We start from the raw sequence: 25,554 nt of genomic DNA, 5'->3' as shown, positions 1-25,554 counted from the left end.
CTGCCGACAGACTTCAGTGTTTTCATATGAAAGAATTTGCAAAGGTCGCTGTAACAATAGACCGTCATTCGTTGATTTGCAGGCCATGGCTAGAGCCTAAGGAGTCTTCCGGCGTCGCCATGGGCCCCTAGACTGCTGCTGAGCCATGGACCACCAGCGACGGGGCACCGTGCGCTCCATGCACGGGGGCGGCCGGTCGCGGCGGCCCTCGTCAGCCGTGGACTCCAAGTACCCGAGCATGGACCGCTCATGCGCCATCATCCTCATGTACGGCATCTACTTCTGCTACGTGCTGGCGTGCTTCGGTGCCATGCTGGCGGTGGCCGGCCTCATGTTGCACATCTCGAGCGAGCAGCCTGGCGCGCATGACAAGGGCAAGATCATCGCAGGCACGGGCATCGGCATCTGCGCCGTGTGCTTCGTGATCGCCTTCTACTGCCGCTCAGTGCGGCTGGACGAGCAGATCATGGAGACCATCAAGGAGACGACAGACGACCGCGAGTGGTCTGTCTTCAAGAACCCCAAGGCCGGCTGGTGGCACATGCGCTATGGCATGGCCGACCAGAGCTCCATCCGCTCCAGTGCCACCATTCAGTGCAATGTGCGGCCAGATTCGGCTGCCTCCACTTCGTCTGTTGTAGTCTACTACCAGACCAAGGGCCACGAGACTACGCCCTCCGAGGCTAGCCCCAGCCACTCGAACAGGATCAAGGGCAGCACGGACAGACTCTGAGCCGCCACCGCCGCTGTGCGCTCCTTGTTCGCGACGCTGCAGGCTAGAGCACCTTCCACGTGACTGAAATGTCGCGCAGACCGCATACTTTGGCCAAAGCCAGCCACAATGATTTCTTTCGATGGAACACCATTTGTCATATATAGTTTTTTCTTTTTTTACGCAGACAGTTTTCGCAGTCACTGTCTAAAGGTGAGGTGTACATAATTTAGGTAGGAGAAACAAAAGGTAGTAGTCATGTGCAATGAACTAAGCTTTTATACGTGAGTAGAAAAATTGGTTTAAAAAAGTGCTAAAGATTTCTTGCTCCGCTACAACACAAGTGAGTATAACAGTGCAATATTTCTGTTTTGTAATATTGGTACAATCTCGGCTAACACACGTCTACAGAACATGTGAAGTTGCACATTAGTTTTTCGTGACCTATCTCCTCAAGAATTGCAACTTAACGCAACTGTTAAGTTGCAAATACTCAGCGATAAGTAATACCTGTTAAAAAGCAAAATGGTAAGTGTACAAGACGCTTCTTATTGATGGATGAGTGCTCCGGAGCAGTTTCTTGAAGTTTGAGCGAATCAGCAAGAACTGCTTTGCAGACATAGCTTCTGACAAGCATAAAGTGTTAAAAAAATAGTGTTGCGAAGGTGGTAAATTCTTCTTTTAAAGCTTTATTTTTTCGCATGTGTGGATGTACGTCAAAAAAATATTTCATAAGACGAACGTCAGATATTACTTGCGTTACGCAGGTGACCAAATTGTGTCGCCGACTGCCTTAATGTGGCGTCACTGATTGCACTGTATTTGTTTATGTTTGGGTCTACTTTACGCAGGGAAACTAAAAAAATACATGTCAAGACATTGGTCACTTTCAAATTCCGTGCAAGTAATATCTTTTTTTTAATAAAAGATAACTAGTCCCTAGCAAACGCTACCCTAATCTCTTATGTCAGGAGAAACTGGTGCAGGGCTAAGATCTTAATGTGTCGAATCAGCTAACCAGGCGTCCTCCCAAGGTATGACTGGATCCATTTGTGGTTTAAAAAGTGCAATATAGAATAATATACTTTCTTTTCCTTTTAAAGATAATAGAGTCGATAGATCAGCTGCATCAGCACTGGCCCTAGCCTGCGACTGACACATAAGGAATGTAACACAACCTTTACAGTTATAGCTTAAAATTTGCTAAAAGGGACCTTAGTTTGATGTCTGTATTGCTGCACACATTTTTGCATAAAAGAGAATGGGGCTTGCGAGTGCATCAAGGTGACCATGGCGACTCAAAGTTCGAGACCTAGGGAAGCATTTGTGCTCACCCATGAGCCAAGTTTTCAGAGTAGTGGGTCATTCACGGTTACTAGGCTGATGAATGATCATACAGTCGAACCTCAATCTAACGCTGACCTAAAATTCTTATATTTAAAATTCCCTTTAGAGCCTTTGTATAAATACTCTGGATTTGGCAAATTTGCGCTGAAGTTTCATATAACGAAGTTAACGCACCTCGCACAAGAGTGTTGGCACCCTCCACAAGAGCGAGGTAGTGTTCCTGTAAATGTTTCTCATAGAGAGCTATTTGACGCCAGCGCTGGGCGCCCCTTCTCATGCAGCCAGGTGCAGCGCAGCTTTGGACATAGAAAAGGAGATTATTTGTCACCGAAAGTGGAAGTGGGACCATGTGGTCTCACCAAACAATGGTGCAGTGATTGAAGTGCTCATACAGTGACCATATTGTCGAAAGCTACCAAATTGCTTCTCTTGGAAATGCTGCGTAACCTACTCTCTCCTCTTGACCTGTTGAATGCTTGACGGACTCGGCCTTCGGCAGCACGGTCATAGTGTGTGTATGCGTAAGTGGTGCTTGGCACCACAAGACTGCCACATCAGGTTTCGGTAACGTGAACAGTTTCTCATGTCCGAAGCCACGTTGCACTATTAAATTACATTAAATTATTAAACTATTAAACTATTAGTTACATTAAATGGCAACGTATTTGTTGCACTATCGACTAATTGAGGCTCCATAGCATATTACTGAGTTGACAGCAATTCAAATAGAAAATTTAAAAATTCACCGATGATTACGATACTCCCTAACATGAAATTTGAGCGCAGCTGCACAAGTGTTTTCATTTTATGATTTACTGGCTGGCGCAGACAATCTGTCTCGTGCGGCACATTGCAAATGGAGCGAAGTGCAGCGTGATTGCCTCACTAATCTGGAGATCGCGAGAGCCAGCTTTTGCGTGACATGTAGGGGCGATTCACAGCAGCCGCCGTCGACAGGCCTCCCAGACAATGCGCGCTACTCCGGTGCCATCTCGTAGCCATCGTCATCACACTATGCTTTTCTTCTCACTTTTGCCATACCCTCCTCCGCTTTCCGCTTCATGGTCCCGCTGCACCATCATCTCCGCTTTCCTCCTCGCATCTTTCATCCCCTGCTGCACTCTGCATTCCCCTTCATCTTTCGCTATGCTTGTTCGCTCGGTTAGGCTGCCAGTGCTAGCCGCAGGAATGGGGGCCTAAAAGCTGTGCTCTAAAATGAGAATTTTTCCGTCAATACTCCTATAGCCCCATAAATCCATGCGAAGATGTCAAGAGAATGCTATGGCATAATACCTTATGGTGCAAGATATAATATGGTCAAAACAAACACAACCCTTTACGTCCTTTAATTCATATTACAAGTAAAAGTTCAAGAACATGAATCATTAGCTGAGAGCACAATATCTACGGAATAACACCCGCTTACTTTTCTGAAATATGTGGCATGACCTGCAAATGCCTAAGTGCAAAAGAGAATAGCTATTCAGTTTCAAGAATCCACGCTCTCAAAAAATGTCTTCCCCCCTCCCTTCCCCCCCCCAGGATGTTGAGGAAGCACCACACATGGTGGGAGTGTGTAACCACTTTTGGTTACTATGTGGGAATGGGCAACCAGGTAGGCACTATAAAGGCACTTGAGGGAAGTGCAATATGTACTCCCCTACACCTATGGCTGTTATCCAATTTAGCAACAGCGTAGAAGACATATGGGGGCATGCGAGTCAAAGTGCGCCAACATGGTGATGTTTTCATTCAGGCTCGCATTTTATGTACATTCGTCCGTACTTCTACAAGAAGAAAAACGCACGACGAAAGTCCCTCAACAGGCTGATGCATGTGCCGTGGGGCGCTCCGCAGTTACAAGTCATCGAAGGCCAGACTATAAGTGTTTGGCCAGTGATAACTAGTTATGGCCATATCTATGCACGAAATAAGTGCAGGTGTTGTTGCATATAGCTTTATGCCAGGCATCCCTGGTACACAGAAATTGAGAGGGGGGAGGGGGCACATGCCCGATGCCCCCCCCCCCCTATTGGCTACGCCCCTGCTAATACACTACAGTATTAGGATATTGCAGTAAAACGTTGTGGGGCTAGTTGGTGCATAGCTTTGAATAGATTAAGCGCCAATAGTGACAGCACACTAGGAAGGAGGACAAAGTGCCTTGTCCTGTCTTTGTTCCTTCCTAGTGTGCCGTTACTATTGGCGCTTCACCTTTTGAAAGTATTAGGGTCACTGGCCCCACGTATTGGGGCCAGCCAGGGCGCTAGTGGGCGAACAGGGTTACTTTTCAATGCACTAAAGGCACTCATGTGAAAAATTTTTAGTTTCTCGCACTATAAACATCTAAGCTTTGGCTTTTTTCTCAAGCTCACGGGATTGCACAGATCGTGTCCAGACATTTCAGTCACTCAATTACTGACCATATCTTATTGTGCTTTTTGCTCATTCAGTGTTAGCGGTGTTTCTTTGAGGCCAATCAAAATTATTCACGCTGATAAAACACAAAAACTCAAGAAAATTGTGTCAATATTCAGGAGTTTTAGTTTGGAAAAAAAGACTATTAAATCGAGGCTCGACTAATTTTTAATCAAAAATTAATCGAAGAGCTCCTTTTGAATTAACCTAAAGATAACTTTTCCCTTAATATATTAAAAACAAAACAAAAAAACTAAGCTTGAATCAGCTCTGCTCTATTGGTGAGACACCTAAGTTTAAATGTGTCACGTCTTACAGCTCTGACAGTAAAAGAACTGTTTTCGATGGCTACAGTAGGATGATGACTGCCACTGTAGCACATACAGGAAGTTTTTTTTTTTCCTTTTCTGGTGCAAAAAAATGCTGGCACCACCAAGAATGTCTTTTTTTTCCCACTAAGAATACCGATAGTCACGAACAAAGCCCTTTGTTCCTTTCAGTCACGTGGAATGTCTCTGGCCAAGTGCGCCAATGCTTTGCACCAGTGCCATAGCGCCTCGTCTACCCGCTGCCGATCAGTAATCATGCTGAAGAGGCGCACATGTGGTTGCCTTCTGGCTGGATACTCTCATGGGACCTTATGCTGCCAACCCTAAAGTGGCAACTGCATAGACATGCCTGTGCAAGCCAGAAACTTTTGCAAGACATGTTCTTGAAGGCATTTATCTTCCTACAAGCTTATGGGGAGAGCAATGGCTTGTGTAGCTCTCATCCTCAAGACTGTTGCTGCCACGACCGCTACACCCAAGATCACAAATAGAACTACTTCCGGATGCAGTTTCCAGTACTCAGCAGGGAGGACAACTCCCAACTCCTTGTTTAAAACAAGTACATACTCTACCCTTAAAAATGTCCAGTGAAAAGGCCCTTACACCCGATGTCAGTGACACCTTTCCAAGTACCTCTTGCAGCCTTCTCTGCACCTGCACTGTTTCCAGCAGGAACATCAGATGCATGTGCCGTTTATTTCTCTGCAAATGGTACCTAGAAATGGCAGTCACTACGATATTAGAGCAAGCCATCTCCAGGTCATGACTTAAAACAACAAACAAAGGATTAAGCCCTTTCAGACACCACATTGCCTCCAGGTATTTTTTATTGAAACATTGTTCCACATGCTCAATTCTGTCTTGATTGTGGCTTATTTCCTATTGTGGCAAATGTAAATTTTTGTTAGCATCAAAACTTGTAGCTTCCGAGCACGTATTACTGGCTTCAAGCATATTTAGGCAGAACAGCCATTCAAATTTTTTTTTCGGAAAGAAAAATTACACAAGATGTTCAACCTCAGCATGTGCACTTTCTGGCGAGAATACTGGCTGCTACACCAAATGTAGCATGCAAATGTAGTATTTGTGCAAATACATTCATTAGCTGCAAGAAGTGACAGTCAGTCCTTCCTATGCATTTAATTATATATACTGGTTCACTATGTATGAGGAAGACTGACACCAATTTTTCATCTAACGTTGCATCATCCAATGAACATTACAATACGCTAAACAAAATCATCGCCTCAAAAACATTGGCACCTAAAGTCCGCTTTTAGCTTTGTATTACCTGTGATGCAACTCAAGAGTGAAAATGCGAATCAATTCAAACATACTTTCAGACATGCCTGCTCATGAAGCCTACAGTGCACCAACCACTTCATACAGCATTCCTGAAAGTGCCACTAACTACAGGACTTGCTGCTGATAAGTAGGATGACTTATTTTTTCCCTTCATCAAATTTCGCTCCCTACAGCATTTATGACTACACACCGATATCAGTGTCGAGTGACAGCAGCCCCCACGAGTGCAGCTGATCTGACCAGATTCCTGTTCGCCCGTTATCTGCTCAAGGAAGAAGCCCACAATGACAGTGGCAAGTTAAATGGAAGCCTCAAAAGTGCATGTCACCTGGACAGTATGTGTACAAGTTGCCCTTGCAGAAGTTGCAAGCACAGTGGCATACGCACTAATGTACAAAACAGTGTCATATTTCAAGCATCGACTTTCTTGTGTTGCTGCTGTTCTGCCAGGTAGAGCCAGCAGCCACCTGTAACTGGTGATCAGTTTGTGATATCAAAGCCTGTAGTCTTCACATGGCAGGTGCGACGAGACTCATCTTAGAATCAAAACACAGGCTTCATTAAATCTGTTGTGCAATGTGTGGTGATGTAAAAGATATGCTTCAAATGTTCAGCGCTCTTGCCATGCTCCAGAAAAAAAAAAAAAGATATTGCGTTCATATTTATATGTCTTGCGAAATATGCTTGATGGGTCTACATGCTCTGCAGTGAATTGTGTGTTAAAAAGGTAGAGTTGTGACCCTCAAGGCTTAAATCACTGTCTTTCAATTGGTCATGTGGATTTTTATGTTGAATAAAGTCACTTTACTTTCGTACAGGTTCCTCCATTCCGATATGTGCCACTGCGCATCAAATTCACTCATAGAAGGCTTCCAATAAACATAAGCTACACAGCTAATGACCATGAAATCCTACGTATGAAAACCAAAAATAATGTGCTTAATTTATGAATTCATGCTGAGAAGACAAGAAAACTTACACAGACTAATGCACTTTATTTAGCGCAAACAACAGCTGTGCATCATCACATGGCAGTAAATTATGCACGTAAGTTTTTGTACAAATAAAATTTTCATCTATGAAACTGGGAACAGCAAAATACATCATAGCCTTTATTGTTCTCTGTTCCTGCACAAAAAAAGTTTTTGTCCTACCTTCCTGGTAACACAACCTCATTTGCTAAAGAAACTGGCCAGGGCAAAGAACACAATTTGCCAGAATTGAATCAAACAAAATAAGCTGTTCCAGTACTTGTCTCAATAAAAGCTACCAGGAGTTAAAAACCTTGAAACATAAAACCTCGTAATGACACACTTTCATGTGGGAGGTGCAACAAAATGCAACACTGTGAAGCTAAATCTTCAGGGAATGACAGTGTAACGCAAAGTGCTCTATAAAGCTTGCAACCAACATAAACCTTATATACATATAAACATTGAACTGAGCTTTATACACACAAAATATAACATACCTCCTAAGATATCGTACCACTGATAAGAATTCTACACAAATACAACAGTAAGAAAACCTTGTACATGAATGAATTCAGCCCTTGCAGCATACCCTGTCCTCTAAATATCAAAGCTGAAAACAGCCGTAACATTAGAAAGAAGACATTGCACTCCCTACAGCTGTTCCATGTGGTGCTACAGATTTGTATTTTGATCAAGCTCTGCAGCAAGGCTTTTCATAATATTTACTTCTCTGCCTTTCAAACCACAGCTAAAGCTATGGTAATATAATACACGGGGTACTTACAACGTAAGCCTGTGGCATACCTATGTATCTGAAACAAGTGACGAGCTCTTTTCCATTTTTACAAAAGCCACAACATGTCGTGCACATAACAAATATAAATACTGGAAGCATAAATATCTGTAGTAGACAATACTCTGCTTTATAGCAACATGTAAAATGCTAGTTCTGTGGCTGGCCCCAGTGGATCACACTTGCTGAGATGAAATGTTATCACAAGCAAAGGTTAAAATATAGTGATCCATTAACAAACAGGCACTGATGCTTGGGCACTATGAAGTCTCTAAGCTTGTGCACATTGTGGAAAAATACTGACTAGCCCAAACATCACGAAAGATGTAGATGTAATCACACTACAATCAGTAAAAGTTTTAAGCAGTATGCAACTGAGATGCCTCTGGACACAACGGATTAGTAATAAGTCATACAAAGTGACTAGGCCGAGACGGACACCTTGGACTGCTTCACATTCTACGAAGGTTACTTATGCCAATAGTCAGTGCAAATTTGGAAAAACAAGCAGACATGGAATACCTGCACCCTAATGGTTGCGCTAAAGAATGAACGGCAACAAAATGAACAAATGCAGCAACCATGTTGTGTGCCCTTTGGAGCTTTAATCACCTCCTGCAAAGTGCAGAGCAGGGTGGGGAAAGAGGGGGGGGGACACAATGAGATTTAATTTATACATGAATCATACATAGCAATCAAACACGATCACTTCAGTTGTCTCAATAAGTTTACTGTGTTAAAACACTCACTATGGAAGCACATAGAAGGTCACTGCTGCATATCCAGCAAGCAAACTACATAAAACCTTTAAGAAAAGATATCCGACAGGAGTACTAGGATATTCTACATAACAAACACAACCAGATAGCACACAAAGTGTACATTTTCCGTATCAGTGAAAAGTGCCGTTGCCTCCAGTTAAGCGCAAGTAGCCTGTGTCATTTCAACATGTTGATACGGTCAATTTTCAAAAAATCAAGCTATCAATAAGATTACTTTTACCTTGCTCAAGTATCTGCGAAATCCGAGAACACAAATCTTTCTGCAGGCTCAGGAGCTCGGACAGCTGCAAAAGTGGCATATAGAAATTGCTGTAGTAAACCAATAAAACGGCATTAAGGCGCTGCTGCTACCTTTTCCTTCAGCAGAGTATAGTTCACACAATCCGTGCAAGGCTGAGACAGCAAAGCTGCCATCTCGTGTGAGGAAAGCATGCTATCCGCTCGTTTCACTTCTTGTGATATTGCTTCTCGTAGCTGCCAAATGGCTTCAAGATCAGGCCTGTGCAAGAACACAGATAAGCAAAATGAAGACAGCACAACAAGAATGATTAATACTTGGCTTACACTAATTCAGCTTTGACGACAAACAGAACCAATTTTAATTATCTTAATGAAGTGCCCAGAAAGCATCCCCAGCTATTTTTTTTTTCTGAAGTGCCACAGGAGGCAACTAGGGCAGCAATGTGGACTTGTTGGCATTGCATGACAAAGAACTAGTTGTAGCGCTAAAAGGCACAGAAGAACAAGGGAGACACATACATGTACTTCATGTGCGTCTCCTTTGTTCTTCTTCTGTCCCTGTGCCGTTTTGTGCTACAACTAGTTTTCTGCCACAGGAAGGGTGACCATTTTATCATTTTTTTCTTGAAACACCAAATATGAGCCCAGGTGCTGCGAAAAGAATGCATGACATTTAACTACTGCAAGGAGTTTAAAAAATTTTAGTGACCGTGCAGTAGAGAGAGATTCATTCTTCCGCAACACCTTATTCAGAGCAGCAGACATCAGAAAATGTACAATAATGGCCAATGACAGTGCAGTAGAAAGATGAATTAATTGTTCAGCAACACATTATTCAAGGTAGTAGACATCAGGAAATGTGCAATAGCTAACAAACTTTTTATCAAATATCCGTTAGTTTTTAATAACTTTATGAGTACATACTGCCACTGCTCAAGGTATGGTGCTTAATACCAGGAATACTGAACACAATATCAGTTTCGCAATAAATGTCTCCAAAATGGGCAGTAAAATGTACTAATGTTGCACATAGTACTATTACAAAATTCATGAGAAAGGCTTTTCAGGAAAATGACACATGAACACTAATGAATCCTGCCACACAATATTGAAGCCAGCTTTGTTTAATCTAGTGCTAGCCTCAAAACTGCTTGCAAATATCAGTTATTTGTGACCATTGCATGCTTACTGACATCCACTGCCCCAACTAAAATTGCATTTGTATCTCTATTCCACTGTCTTCAAAAATTTTTGAGTTTGTGTGGAAACACATGGCAATTTGCAGACCCACCAATACTTTCATGTCTGGAAGAGCCCGAAGTGATGTGTCACCTTCCGCAGCCCTTACCTTTCTTTTTTTCCCTTCTAACAATCATTCGTATGCCAGTCACACTATCTGTCCTATGCAATGTAGCATAACATTTTGTAATGTGGTAAGCACGCAATGTAAGTGAGAGATGCAAGAAAGTGAGCTTGGCATTCTATGAGGATGAATGAGAAAGTCCTTGCTCCTGTTTTTTATTAGCCAAAATAAGGTACATACATGTAATTACAAGTATATGTGCTATTCTAAATACCTTACACTATTTTTCCACACAGTCCCCACACTGGTTCAGACCATTTGTCCCATCGCAGCACTAAATTTGACATGCTGCTGTGCCATGTTGTCGTCAGTCAGCAATGCACGCAGCCTCCCTGAACGCTCAATGTCATGCAAGTCTTCACGGCTTTTGCAACTCAACACCACCACACCTCACACTTCCTAAAGCGAGACACTTTTCCCCATACATGGATTGCATTCCCCAGTGGATTTCGATGGGTGTTTGTCCCTTGCTTTATAAAAAGCAAATCACACTTCGTTGCTCGTACGCTGTGAATGTCTGAATCACAACCGCCATCTTCAACAACTGACAGCAGTGCCGTGCCGCGGAGCTACCGGGAAGATAAGGCTGGGCCGGTCCAAGAAATATCCACCACTGGGAATGAATATGCTGACTTCGCATCTACAGCCATAATTTGGCTAAAAAAAATAAGGGCAAAGACTTTGGTTCTTCCTCGTATTTGTGAGTGCATGGCCCTCTGCCAGAAATTAAAAGCTGGGATAGGATTAATAGGAGCTGTTGCACCACCTTATATTTAGTTTCCCCAGACTTAATGAAAACATCAGACTACACTTGTTTGTCTGCAGACATGTCTTAATCCTTCCATGCTCTGTGGTCATCTGTTCCGGCTGGACCAGCAAAGACTTTTCCTTAATCACCACCCATAATGCATCAGATCACGTCCATAATGCGTCCCCTCTAACACAAAAATGATCAGTTGGTAGACACACTCCTTTTTATGCAGACTTGCCCCTCAGCCATCCCTACAAGAGATGAGCACACAGACCAGGGCACGATCATCACTCAAAATCAAAACAACCTACCAATATGGCTGGTGGCCTTCCATATAACACAGAGTAGCATATATTGCTGGGCTAGTCAGTCCATACTGAGCAATTCCAGACCATTAGATTTACGGCCACTTAGTGCAAAATCGGAACAGAAGGGGAAACAGGGGCCGTATTCTGTAACAGTTACTTTGGAACCGGTTCGCTCTCACGAACGCCATTGGTCGGCGCTTCGTTGTCATCATCCCTGGTGGGCGTGACAACAAATTTTGTTGTCGTCACACAAGTTATCAATCATCTGGAAAGGAACCCGTCGTCTGCTACGAGAGGAACAGTGGAGAAGTAGTTCGCTCGAGGGTCGCGCACAGTGGCGAGCATAATCTTGAAGGTTGCTAGGGCAACTGTGACCATCTGCTAGTCTCGTGCTGGCCGGCGCGATGAGAGGGATGCCGATATGGCTTTTTTGGTTGTGTTGCTGGCGAGCATTGGCCAAAGATGATGTGACACGAGGCAATGGTGTGACGCACACGACATGAGCGAAGGCAAGTTTTGAAGGCATTTTAGGCACCCCAAAAACAGAATACGATGGACTTGCGGTGAGCTAAAATATCGCGAACCACAAGATTTCCGTAGCGCTGACACCGCGATGTAAATGCTGTGCGCGATTCTTTCTTTTTTTTTTTTTTTGCTACCAGTTGTTTTCAGCAGTGCATCTGGAATGTAGAAGCTATTGGGTTGTTGCAACCGTCAGTCAGTCGCATCATTATCGCCGTCACTAGGGTCATTATGGTTGAAGGAAAAGAAAAAGGGGTGTGCGATTTCTCTCCTCACTGCAGGAGAAATCCGCAGTCAAGAATGCTTCCTTGACCGTAGCAAGATTCTCAAACTTGTGTGATGTGTGGACGGAACTCCCATCGCAATCGTCCACTCGAAGAAGTTCAGCCACGGCTAAACAAAATCCTATTAGAGCGGTGGCCTACACACAGAGAACAGCTTTGATTGCTTAAAGTATGGCGCACTACCTAGCGACAAAAAACTAAAGCAACGCAGATAAAATTAAACCACTAGCTGTCTGCATGAAAAGCGCAGTTATTACTGGAAATTAAGTGTGCAAGTGTTGTATACAAACCAATATTTTTTTACCAATCTAGCAACATCCTTCAATTACTATATTGTCCCCGAAGTAGAAACAAAAATGATGATGTGACCTTGCAACAGAACGCCGCTCGTTCACTGGTCTCCTCTGCGCCGTGACATTCCACTCTTTCTCCGAGTGACGTCACCTTGACGAAACAGCGGGACTGAACCGGTTCCAAAGCAAACCGTTACAGAATACGGCCCCAGAAATCTGTTTCGATTTTGCGCTAAGTGGCCATAAATCTTATGCTCTGAAATTGTTAGATATAATAGAATTCTGGGGTTTCACATGACAAAACCACGATTTGATTATGCGGCAGACCGTAGTGGGGGACTCCGGATTCATTTTGACAACTTGCAGATCTTTAACGAGCCCCCAATGCACGGAACACAGGTGTTTTTGCATTTCGCCCCCTTTGAAATGTGGCCGCGGTGGCCGTGATTCAATCCCGCGACCTCATGCTTAGCAGCGCAGCACCAGAGCCGCTAAGCAACCACGGCGGGTGAAATTATTCAATATAACACACACCTCGTTATATAAGAGGACTTCCTAATGTGATGGCACGAACACTTGTATTTACTTTTGCCACCTCTCTTCAGAGAATTTGAGGCGACCTCCTACAAAGATGCTTTTATTAACTACTATTACTACCACTAGCCATACAAGAGTTGATTTAACACATATTCAATAAAAATGGCTACACAACGCAATCATAAAATTGCGACTCAGGTAAATGGGCAACAAGTAAAAATATGAAGCACAAGAGTTCTCAATACTCCTGGTGTACTTGCAGCAGGTACATTCATATAAAAAACCATACAACCAGGAAGCAGCAATTACTAGGGCCCTTCAAAATGTAATCAGTGTTACTGTTTTTTTCTCAAGAACTACTCAAGATTACTTGTGCGACACAGGTGTCAATTTTTTTTCACACAGTGCTGTTTGTTGTAACTTTACTACACAAGCCAGCATGAAACAAGGGAATGTAAGGGTTCTTTGTACAGAATCAAATCCTCCACAGACTCACCTCTGATCCACCTTTTCACTACATTAGAAGCTGGGTTATTATCAAAACTAATCTTGTGCAGTACATTATTTACCATTATTTACCAGGATGCTTTAAGAGCAGCAGAATTTGCCATAATTGTCACTATACTACTCAGTGTGTTGGGCCCTATGCAAGTACAAAATATCTCTATATTTCTCCATGTGATTGAACGTGCACTTATGACTATGCACATTTCATCATTTATGTTCAGCCAAAGTCTTAAATGAGAAATTTCTGAGAACGCAGATATATTTTTGACACTTTTTTAACATGTGATATTAACAAGAACTGTGAAATGCAGTGTATTACAGTAATATTAAATAACTTGTTGTTCCTGCCAGATGACTTCATTCTTGGCAAAAATCAACACATGGTACACAGTGTTTAACCACTCTTCAAAAATCAGTACACCTCAATAAAGAGCTTGATGACTACACAATAGAGTTATAAAGCAGTGATGATCAGTAACAACACGAAAAGCTATAAAATGCCACCATCAGGAATGCTTCACCTCTAAAATATGCTACTGACACAATTTCTTGACGGCATTTTTATTGTGCACTTAACAAACTAAGGCAAAAACATAAGAGGAACTGAACAGAATCACCTAATGACAAAACTTCTGGAACAGAGAAAGTATAAACAAACTTAGGAAAGCAAGTAGATGCAACAGAGAAGTAGGAGCTATTTGAAGGCCCCAAAAAATAAGTTATCAGAAAAGCAAATGCTTGCATCCATTAAGTAGTGGGAGCCCAACACACACATACAGTGTGTTTCAGCAAACTTGTGCCAAGCCTTTAAAAAAAAAAAAGAAACAAAAAAGCAGCGGCATGTTTCATGAACACAACTGACACAGTATTGTTCATCATTCACCTAAGCAACTCAGACTATTTTTATCTTAATTTACTAATTAGAAATAATTGGATAACTTTTTAATTATGAACTTAAATGCAGTACCTTGAATGCAAAACTTGCAAGCACATGGAGAAACAACTCAATGATTTGTTCTGATGAAGACACGTGTTGTCAGTTTATTTGTCCAACGAACAAAACACAGCGCATACATGAAAATGGGGACAAAGGCAGAGGCAACACCAAAGATACACCAACAAACCCAAGATTCTACTCTTCTAAAATTTTTTTTTTTTCAAGCTCCACCGAAAGTGTGCGAGTTGTATAGAAGTACCACATGACTAGGCACTTGTGCTCCACAATGCTAGTGCCCTGAAATATTCTTCGAATGTATGACTGCTACTGCACATAGACGGGCTGTATAAATAGATTTAGGTAGCCGTGAGTGATCTGAAAATAAACCAAAATAAAATCCCTGCTAAAACAATGTGGCCATGGGTGATAGTGATAAAGAGTGCATGGCAACCCTTGAGGTTGTGTAAATGTTATCACTACTGACAGACTGCACAGAGGATGGCAGTGGAGGCGGTGGACAGCAATACATCTGAGGTGGTAGTTCTGGCTTATCCCCTCAGAAGCATTGTTTTCACTTGTGGCTTATTCATACATTTGGTCTACATGCAGACAGACTTTTCATTCAGGGTTTGTATGAGGGCCTAAATTCCACTGCACACAGGCACCTGACTCACATGGTACTTTTCCAAGCTAGGCGCACTTTCTTTGTAGCTCAGAAAAATTTATTCTGCAACAGTTATCGTCATAGAAACAAAGTGGTTTGATATATTCTATTACACTCTACAAATTCTTCAGTGACAGCTGTGTGTTTATATTATAATATAAATGTTACATACCTGATGTTTGTCAGTCAATTAGACTCATTGTAAAAAATGTGAGCTACTCTAAGGACAGTGAGTATTGGTTGCAGTCACATAGCTTGTGCTTGGCACAAGTTAGTTAAAATTCTCTGCATACAATTGCACACATGTCATGCAACTTGGTTTGACCTGTGTTTGATCAATCAACTTGTGTTTGAGCAAAACACACAGAATGGCAGCTCTTGAAGAGAACTCTGATGCAAGAGAAAAATAAATGGTGGGGACACTGCCTTTCCTCACATTGCCCTACCAGTGTAAGCTTGGCAAGTAAGGAATGAAGAGGAAATAGAAGAACAAAATCAAGATAAGAATTCACATGAACATCAAAGTTCATTGTGGGATACTAACTGTAAAATGCGTTACCATGGGAAGGCAGTGAAGCAAGTAAGTACACGGTTGTCATTGACAAAGTAAGCAAGAATGGACGCTTTAAAGAAAACTCAGTGAAGCAGCAGCGTGAAACTCACGCTGTTTCTTGTGTTTTTCGCACCAGACCAACAAGTGAACTCCCACACCGCAGGTGCTTTGCTTTGTACTCTCGTAGAGCTCGATGCAAATCCGAAAGCTCAGTAAGTGTGTGCTCCTGCACAAGAAACAACAAGGAAAAAAAAAGTTCAGTCTCATTGATTCTATACAAATCCAATGCTTGAGACTCCATCTCATCTGAGCATTGTGGAACCTCTATCCATACTGCTACAGTCAGCAAAAGTGATCAATCAAATTGGTGTGATCAAAATGATTAGCCGGTAGAGCTATATTTTAAATGAACAATCTATGTGGCACTTGTACTACTACTACTTCTGCTCATGCTCTGCACAGCCTGCAAGATTATGAATGCAAGGCGGTATGGCTTATTGAACATAAAGATGCCAAGGACTACTGCTATGTGGCAGTAATGTGATCAATTAAGGAGGCAAGAGTAGCTAAATTGCTAAAAACATTTAAGTTAGCATTCCCACTCTGTGCTCTTTATTATATAAGGATATACATATCTCGCTTCTCTCTGTACAGTGCACAAATGTCTCAGTTTTCACAATTTACAGGTGGACTTAGTGGGGGGGCTCAGAGGAAAGTGGAGGAGAGGTGCCAGCCAGCCACGCTGCATTGGAGGACTGGCGCAGCTTGTAGAGTCTTGCTTTCCAAAGCAGCACTGGAAGAAGTCAGCCAAATAGCAGCAGTGTCACAGCAACTGCATCAGAGTCACATCACTGTGTGGGCAAGTGGAGGCACACTTCTTTGATGGCTGTTCTGCGATCACCAGTGTATTTGTGTTTACACTGCAGATGGAGCCTGGGTCTGCAAGCAATCCTCATGAAAACACGGACAACACAGAAGCACACACAAGCATTTAATTGTGCCACTGCATCTTTGCAGCAAGGCAAGTTTAGCATTCACTAGTGGTGCAACAGTATGGGAAATGGCACAAGAGAAAAGACACACAAAGGAGAAGAGGTTATGCCCAAGAGCTGCATCAATTGCATCAAGTGATAAAATTAAATTCTGGGGTTTTACGAGCCAGAACCATAATCTGATTATGAGGCATGCTGTAGTGGGGGACCATAACGTGCAGGCAGCGTCAGTGATAAATCATCATAAGAATAAGAACCACCAACAGACACTCAGTACTTCAGAAGAGCGTGAGAAGTCACTTATACAGCTTTGCTGTCTTTAATGTATGAGCAGCTAAGATGGCATGCATCTGCGGATGATTTTAATGCAAAAGCGTCAAATGGCTCATTAAGCGAAAAAGCCAGCATCTGTAGTCTGTAGCAGCAAAACAGCACCTGAAGTCTTATCTGCTGCGATGCCACGTCACAAGCGCACCTTGATGGAGCAGAGTGGGCAAAAGAGAACACCTGCTGGAGCGCTAGCGTGCCAGGTGTAGCGTGAATGGATAAACACTGCACATGCTTGTTCCTCTGCAGCACACACACAAAACCAAGGGCACAGGCAGAGGGACCAAACAAGCACTGTTCAGTGCATGTTTTGTTCTCTCCGGCTGTGTCCATTGTCTTTTGTGCATGCTACAGTCCAACAATGATCAATGGTTTCAGTGATTAATGATTTTAAGCATTGTTAGCGTGCCTCAACAGCTGTGTTTCTCTTAAGAATTAGCTTTCCTTTTTTTTTCAACAGTGACTTGGAATCTAAGACATTGTAGAGGCATACATCTATTCTGTTTCTCGAAAATTGGAACACAAACAAGAATGTTTACTCATGAAATATAGAACTGAGAATTAGACCTATTCATTGTGAATCCACTGCACATTTTGCTGCCAGATTGTTCTTAAGGTTACCTTTTAACAAATGTATTCATGAACACTACCTGACAAATATGGCTTTCACAGGCCTGGTGATGGTACTGTTCAACTGTCTGAACAATAGGCTATTGTTAATTATTATTATTATTATTATTATTATTATTATTATTATTATTATTATTATTATTATTATTATTATTATTTAGAGAAGAGAGTCATATGCTGTAATATTCGCTATGCAGTTTGCTTACAACACATGCATGCATGCTTGCATGGGCCCGTCCACATAACACAGTATAAAATTTTATTTCCAATGAAACAGCTTCACTAACAGTATTGGACACCTCACTAGCTTCAAATCTAGTCAAATATGTTATGAGCCTGTAGACATACCCCTGATTCCTCACTGCCATCCTGGTTGCTAGAGTCCAAGAGATTTCCTGGCTGGGGTGATGCAACTTCTTCCGTTATAGTTGACTGCCTGTAGAGTAGTGGCCTTTTGTGACGCTCTGTGGGCACAACATCAACATCCCCTTCATCATCAGGAGCAACCGACACCTGCTCCCTTTCAGGTAAGTTTTTGTGACCATTGTTGTTGGAGGCATTGAGGTCACATGAAGTAGAGTCCACACTGCCACCATTCACACTGATCAGTTCTCCGAGCCCTGAGTCACCAGATGGGCCATCCAAGCTTGCCAGTGGGTGCTCACTGTCCTCTTGCATTTTGCCTAATTCAACCACATGCGCCCCTTGTCTCTTGTCAAGGATGATGCGCACAGCACGCCGCCAACGCCAACGCATTCGACGACGTTCAGACGTGAGAAGCATAAGGCCAGATTCAAGATCAAAGCTGAAAGTCTGGTGCCCCAAGACAAGCCTCTTGTGACCAGACATTTTGTCTCCAGCCCCCTGCCGCTCCAGAAACTCTCGATTAGCTGGCTCCAAAATGCTGTCGGAGCTGCCTCTGCTAGCACTGCTGAGCAAAAGGCTGCTGGTTCGTGCCAACTTTGCAGTGGCAGAAAAAGATCGAGTCTTTTGGTTCTGCTCCATAGCTTCAATAATCTTGGAGCTGATTGCAGAAGGTGGACTGGACTGATGCACTGGAGCTGCAAAAGAACAGGTGAGGTAAGTTGAAATGTCCTTAAAAAGGCACCAATCATAGCTGAGAGCTGTGCAATTGTGGGTATATTGGGCCAGATTCTTTAACAATTCATTTCCAGATTCAGTGTCGTCTTTTGTCACCCGCTCATGGATGCTGTCGTGCTGTTTTCGCTGAAATCAGCCACTCAGCATGAATGATGCAGAAGAGCAGAAGTCAGAATTGTTGCAAAATTTGGCCCCTGGTGCAGTTCTAAGGCTGGATATTAAGCAAAGGCAGGTCAAGGGATGAGTAACAAGTACAAAGATCTGCCTTCAAACACAGACTCAACACAATACTTGTTCCGACTGTGTTGAAATAACATGCTGATGCCCCCACACACACACACACACCAAGCAACACAGCACTAAACAGCAGCTCAGTTCCAAACTTAAAGAAACTAAACAAGGTGCATTGGTGCATTCACAAACATGCAGATAACTTCCAGGCAAGACCACTGTTTATAAATATCAGCACCTTTTTTCTTTTGTTCATAAAAGGACTCATCCACACTCAAAACTGGCAGATGCATTTTAAATAAGTAATAGCCATGCAAGTGCAATCATAAAAAGAAATATTTTAGAAAATTTTATTCTGACAATGACTATCACCAAACAGGTACAACTTCCAGCCATCCTCTGGTGAGTAAGCCTTAAACAAGCGAAATTTTATATTCTAATTTATACCATTGTATGTGCCAAGATAACATGCATTGTACTACTGCATTAATGTCATTAAGATGGTTTTCTGATGAAAGAATGCATTACGCTGTGTGTGCTTTAAGCCAAATTTCTCCACTGAAAAGCCAGCATCCAGAAAATGTAGCGTAGCCAACAACTAGCAGGGTACCATAACACAGGCACCCAAGTCACACAATAGTATTGGCCTTGGTTGGAAGCATGCGTCAGCTGCTCTTTGAGGTGAGATTAGTGACTCATAACAGTGCATTTCTAATGCTACAATTCCATCACCATGTCACTACTAAGCTAGAAAAAACTATCAATGAACTCTTATAGTAACTGGACAGAGGTGATCAGACCAAGCCTGTTTTGTCACTTTTGTGTAAGAGTGCCATGATATTGCTAAATGTTGCTACGAATGAGGCAGTTAAGTGACCAGGACATCAGCTAAAAAGAAGAAAACCAGCCCATGGTTAATATATGAAAATAATCAGCAAGTGATTATGCTGCTTATAATGATTTTCTCAGCCTTGGGCAATTACAAATCTTTTTCCCAGTAGCCATGTATATCAGGAAAAATAAATACAAATTATCAGTTTATTGTTGTAAACATATAAGTGGATGCAAGCTGTAGAACACTTAAGTGTTTGAACATATTTCTAGCTTATTCATTAAACTGAAGTATGTTGCATCTCATAGAAGACAAGTGCTGTTTATTATTTTTATTCATGGTAACTATCCAGTAAAATTGAAAAATTTTCGAATACTTTGTAAACAAACAATTTTGCACTCAATCATCAATTCTACCAAAACCACCTAATTCTTACCTTATGAAATCCATAAAATTCAGGGGGGTAAAATTTCAAAAACAAAGGGCCCTAGATGCAAGAAGTTGCTATACTCTTTGCACCTGCACTCATGATTTGCGATACATCACGCCATGATCACTGCACATTTTGCCTTGTTTTCGGTTTGCTTATTTTCTAATGCATAAGGATATTTCATTCAGTCTCCAGTCAACTTCCTATCAAAAGTTGCTACAGTGATAATGTCACCATTTGTGCACTGTTAAATCAGACATGAAGGTTTGAAGAGACATGGATTATCTAACACTGTTTGCACGTGCATACTATCTCCCTGCCTTTGCCACGATGGAATGAAGCAAGATTCTGCTAACAGCCTGCTTCTCTCTGCTGGATGCCTACTTTCTCCTCAAGACACCCTCATGCCCATCTATGCTATATGCCCTTTTTAATGCAGAAGTTTTTTTTCTTCTATTTCTTTTTTTTTTTTCAGAAGCTCTTAGGTGGTGCACAGTTGAATCTGTGTGCTCACCCATCCTGGCAGTTATGGCATTCTGCTGCTGAAAACGAAGTTGCGGGTTCAAAGGGATCCTAGTCGTGGTGGCCATATTTCAATGGGAGCAAAATGCAAAAACACTCGTGTACTTAGATGCATGTTAAAGAACCCCAGGTGGTAAAATTTAATACCTGGAGCCCTCGCCTATGGAATCCTTTACAACCCACCATGCAGTTTTAGGATGCCAAATCTAACCATCTTTCAATCTACTATCTCGTTACACTCTAATCATCTTATGAATGTTCATCAAGCATATAGCTTCGACATCCACCTATTCTAAGATAGAACAGTCCTGTGCATTCTTCACTATTTTCGATCTGAAGAGGAGAGCTAGGCTGTAAGTTTTATTTCAAGCACAAGGCATCATGGCCTTCAGAATGAATTTGATTATGACATCATTAAAATTGCCTAAAAACAAACAAGCTGGCTATTTGCAAATGGTTTTCATGCTGTTCATCAAAATGTACTGAAAGACTCCGTGTTCATCTATAAAGCAAACAATGCGATACAAAATACTCTTTTTTTTTTTTCAGGAAGGTGATCTATAAAATAAAGCCATGTATTTATGAAGCTGTCCACGTTATTTTGTTGTCCTTTCAATGATGTGCTTTATGTCCTGCAGTTTTTAAAGGTACGGCAAGACTACAAATGCTCCAATACATAATGCATGTTAAAGGTAAGCTGCATAAATGCAAATAATCTATATCATCAGTAAAAAATTATCATACTGTTTACGAAAGGCATTCCTGAGCGCATGTGTGTGCACATGCACACACAAATTAAGAACTGATCCCAAGACTTCCACCAGTACTTGCCTGTGAGTCGTGCATCCTCCACAATCATTAATCACTATACAGAAGGTAATTGCACTTTATGCATAAAATTGGCAAATATCCTTTTGCCATGTTGTAGTGCTGGTCAAAGTTTTCATGTACCATGTAACATCAGCACAGAGTCATACTCATGCCCTTTAAACACACAATCAACTGCAACATTTCTCTCTGCATCAAGTAGATGACCACAGCTGATGTGTAGTTGATTAAATGCACATGCTCATCCCTTCACTTTCCATCTTCGTATGAATAATGGTGGGTTTTAGGGGGAAAAAGCTTGTACAGTAGAGCCCTGTTGCTATAGGCCAGTTGGGATCAAGCTAAACATTTACTGTAACAGCAGTTTTATTTTCTCTGGATTCTGGGTTTGGGCCAGTTGGTGCTTGACTAGACTCGTGTTTTCAGTGCAAGTAGAAAAGACATATGACAGCATATCATCTGGTGTGTCCATTTATATGTGCCTGTCATGCTCGTTTTTTTATACTCTCAGAATGAGTTTCACTACCAAACAGTTACTTCATCCAAAAAGACTGCTTGGATACTAAATAAAGAATTCTTTACAGTTTATTATACTATTTATGGCATGTATAAAACCATTGATTCAGGTACTGATGTGATTTTAAATATCAACTGAGAGAATTAAAATTATGCCGTAAGGCTACATGTAAGCAAAAGGTTGCAAATGTGCAGGGTACCAAATTTCATCTGTTCAGGGTTACTTAAATGCATCAAACTCTTAGTACCTAAGCATCTTTGCAATTCATTCCCATCAAAACGCCACAGCCACCGTCAAACGAAACTGGTAATTTTGTGCTCAGCACCATGACACTGCAACCACACAAACCCCTCGGCAGGCCATAGCAATTATGAGGTCACTAATGTTCATTCATGCATACAGGGATGTAATATGAGCATGTAATTTTTCATATATCAAGGAAACACATACAAATTATCTTACAAACAAATGGTAATGCCCTCACATCCATGGGCTTAAATAAATACGGTGTTTTAGCACAATGTGATGTGCAGTTGGTTATAGCAATGCACGTTAATGCAAGTTCAGCTGGTGTTCAGTTGGTGTCCAGCTTCGCATGCTCAGAGTGACGCCCCTCGGCCGTTATTAGCCCTTGTGCAATTAAACCCCTTATATTATCATTACATGATCCGAGGTGCAAACAGGTGCACTTTATGGTAATGAATAATTCATAACCCAACAGAACCAATACACTGCCCATGGTGCCTAACACACATGCAGTGTGTACCGAATTTGGGCCAAAACTTCTTGCTTCTTTCTTTAAAGGTTTTCAGTTGGACTGCTTTACACAGCTGCCCCCTATCACCATTAGGTGTGCTTATGCCGTCTTTCATGACACAATCTCGCATACTACGCTCACTCAATTTTCCAACAATGGAATGCATAGCAGCAGCAAAAGGCCCAAGTCCATTTGTCATATAAAGAATTACCTACTGTACCATCTGCTCCACTTGCAATCATAATACTCTAAAATAGGGATACCCAAACTGGGTTCTGCAAATGGCATTTTCGGGTTCCACAAGGGGTCAAAATGAACTCAACACAATCCCCCCCTCCCTTGGATTGAATTTTCCATTACAGTTTATTTTACACCTAAAAGCCACTACATTCACACTTCAGTAGCCTTCACAAGAAAGTTTGCTTCATCGCAACAGGCACACGAGGCCGTGGATAAGCACATCAATGGTAAAAAGTAGGGCAGGGGGGAGGCATTCCACAGCACTCTGGGAAGGCAGATGGGGTTCTCCAAGGCCAGAAAGTTTGGGAATCCCTACTATAAAACATCTACTAGCATATTCCCCACCTTGTCCAGCAGGTGCTTCATGTTGTCCAATCGCAACAATGGCACCAAAAAGTTACGGACATCATGCTACTTTAAACACTCTGATTTAATTGCCAAATAAGGTGCCCTTTTCCAGCTTCTCTCGCTTCATTCTCTTTACCTTCCTTTTCAAGTACACATCTCCTTCTAGTCATTACTACCAATTCTACCTATAGCAAGGAGCTTATACAGCAGCTAGTACATCTCTCTACCACATGCATTAATGGCCATTAGCTTAATATATGTACTCACTTAAATAAAAAATGTTCACAAATATCAACAGATGTAGCAGAAACAAAGAACTCTCCACAACAAAAAAGAAGGTATAAGCACACTCCTTTGAGAGAACCTAAATGCAGTAAAGGAAACTATGAAGTTAGTCACAAATTACTCGTAGCAATCAATTCAACTAGATAAAAGACAACAAAAAAAGTGACAGTTTTGCCCAAGAGGCAAAGCATTGACAGCAACAGCAAGATTTATGGCGTTTTTCACTGGTCGATTCGGAGCAGGATTTCTTGCTCCGCGGCAACGAATCCGAATTTCACTGGTCGATCTGGAGCGGGTTCGCGCGTTCCACTGGTCGTTTCGGATCAACTCGCTCCGCGCCGGATCGCTCTCACTTGCTCCGCCGCCGAGGCGCGGATTCGGGCGGAAATAGCCCGCGTCACTTCCGTCTTCAAGCGAAATCGGTACCCGGTTGGTACGCACAACATTGTGTTGCTTCGCAAAATGGCTGCGTTCGGTGCTGCTGCAGCGCTCGCGTTTAGCGATGAGAGCTCGGACGACAGCGATTACGAAGTGACGCAGGTGCTGCACGAAGACTTCTATGCACGTTGTCCATGCACAATCCTTGCGGGCGTGACATGGAAATGACGTACTATGCGACTACCACGGTCAAATTACACACGGGGGATGGCGAGTTTGGTTGCCGTGGAAACGTACAGAACGGAAGTAGGGCATGGTTTTCGGAGCCGGTTCGTGCGACGTGTACGCAGACTTCCTGTGTGATCCGCCGCGGAGCGTTTTTGCGCTCCGCTGGCTGATTCGGATTTGTGAAACCCGAGCGCTCGCTCGAGGATTTCGGCGGCCGCTCCAGATCGACCAGTGAAAAACGCCATTAGTGTTGCACTTGGACTCTTTCGTTTGAGGCCTCTACTCTGGGATTTAGGCACAGGGATGTATACTCCACAGTCCAAGAATTTCTTATAGAGTTGAACTGAATGCCCTGTTCCTTCTTCTTTTTTTTCTTTATTGATTTACTTGAGACAATATTACACATTGTCTTAGGGGACACGGCTATAGGCAAAAATTTGCCTGACTGGGCCGTGCCACTTGTACAGTTAAATTTGTATCTTTTCCTTTTTTTGAGTGCTTTTCAATGAATGATTGTTAATTCTTCCCACTATTATTGCTTTCATTTTAACATGAATTTCACCTTTCAACAACACTTCCTCTATAGCCATAGCAGTCAAAGTTTATTTGCTGTTACAACCCAAAATAATCTACCACATTTCTTGGCCAATCCTCCTATTAGTGGTTATGAACCCAGAGTTGAATGGGTAACAACAACGATGATTCCAACCATTATCCATCTTTTGGCCACAGTGGATATGAGCCAGGATTTGGATGGGCAACAACTACTCCTCTAACGAAGTTCAAACAATACACAGGTGTGACATACTGACGTAACACAGCACACAATGTAACTCCTGCTGGGTCGAAGGAACAGTGCCCTGGAAGCTACGATATGTCTCTTGCACATGGCAAATTCTTAAGGATGTTCTATTCCACCTGCTGAGGCAAGTGTCTGAGGCCTAATAGTTAAGAGTGCCAGGCTTCTGTGCTAGTGGTCTTTTGTCCGAATTCAGCTGGTGGACAATTTTATTTATGTTTGTTTATTTAAATATATTGTTCAGATGATGAATGCCATGTGCTGCAGCCACATTGCCATCCACTGGGAGCAGAGCATGTGCTTTGGCAGTCTAGACCAGTTTTGCAAGAATGCTGCTACTGTGTCCAGACATTTCATTGTCTTATATTTTGGTAGAGGTTACTGTGGTTTTCACCCAGCACCTCCACCAAAATGTCAGACAAGTCAATAAATAACTTGGCACAGCAGCATTCTCACAAAGCTGGTATAGGCTCCAGAAGCATGAGCTCTG

At 42.3% G+C, this 25,554-nt stretch overlaps 2 protein-coding genes across 4 annotated transcripts in view; one reads left to right on the top strand and one right to left on the bottom strand.

Annotated features, from left to right (window-relative positions):
• Nucleotides 1-6,926, top strand: part of LOC142565866 (uncharacterized) — a 96,295-nt gene extending 89,369 nt beyond the window's left edge. Inside the window, exon 2 of the mRNA XM_075676425.1 lies at nucleotides 83-6,926. Within this exon, the coding sequence (XP_075532540.1) occupies nucleotides 146-733 (588 nt within the window). The 5' untranslated portion in view covers nucleotides 83-145 and the 3' untranslated portion in view covers nucleotides 734-6,926. The remainder of the gene's footprint in view (nucleotides 1-82) is intronic.
• Nucleotides 6,927-7,210: 284 nt separating this feature from the next.
• olf186-M (Ki-ras-induced actin-interacting protein-IP3R-interacting domain olf186-M) overlaps nucleotides 7,211-25,554 on the bottom strand; it is a 110,255-nt gene continuing 91,911 nt past the window's right edge. For 2 of the 3 annotated variants that reach the window (XM_075676421.1, XM_075676423.1), the window contains 5 exons: nucleotides 17,917-18,629; nucleotides 15,730-15,845; nucleotides 9,012-9,159; nucleotides 8,881-8,944; nucleotides 7,211-8,493 (listed from right to left, as the gene is read on the bottom strand). In XM_075676421.1, coding sequence (XP_075532536.1) covers nucleotides 8,483-8,493; nucleotides 8,881-8,944; nucleotides 9,012-9,159; nucleotides 15,730-15,845; nucleotides 17,917-18,629 — 1,052 coding nt within the window. In that variant the 3' untranslated portion in view covers nucleotides 7,211-8,482. Of the gene's footprint in view, nucleotides 8,494-8,880; nucleotides 8,945-9,011; nucleotides 9,160-15,729; nucleotides 15,846-15,875; nucleotides 16,452-17,916; nucleotides 18,630-25,554 lie in introns of those variants that run through there. The other variant, XM_075676424.1, reaches the window with a different exon arrangement.

This window comes from Dermacentor variabilis, unplaced genomic scaffold (genome assembly GCF_050947875.1).
Source record: "Dermacentor variabilis isolate Ectoservices unplaced genomic scaffold, ASM5094787v1 scaffold_12, whole genome shotgun sequence".
In the NCBI taxonomy this organism is placed as follows: domain Eukaryota; kingdom Metazoa; phylum Arthropoda; class Arachnida; order Ixodida; family Ixodidae; genus Dermacentor; species Dermacentor variabilis.
Note: the sequence above shows the minus strand (reverse complement) of the source record. Positions and strands in the feature narration are given on the sequence as shown.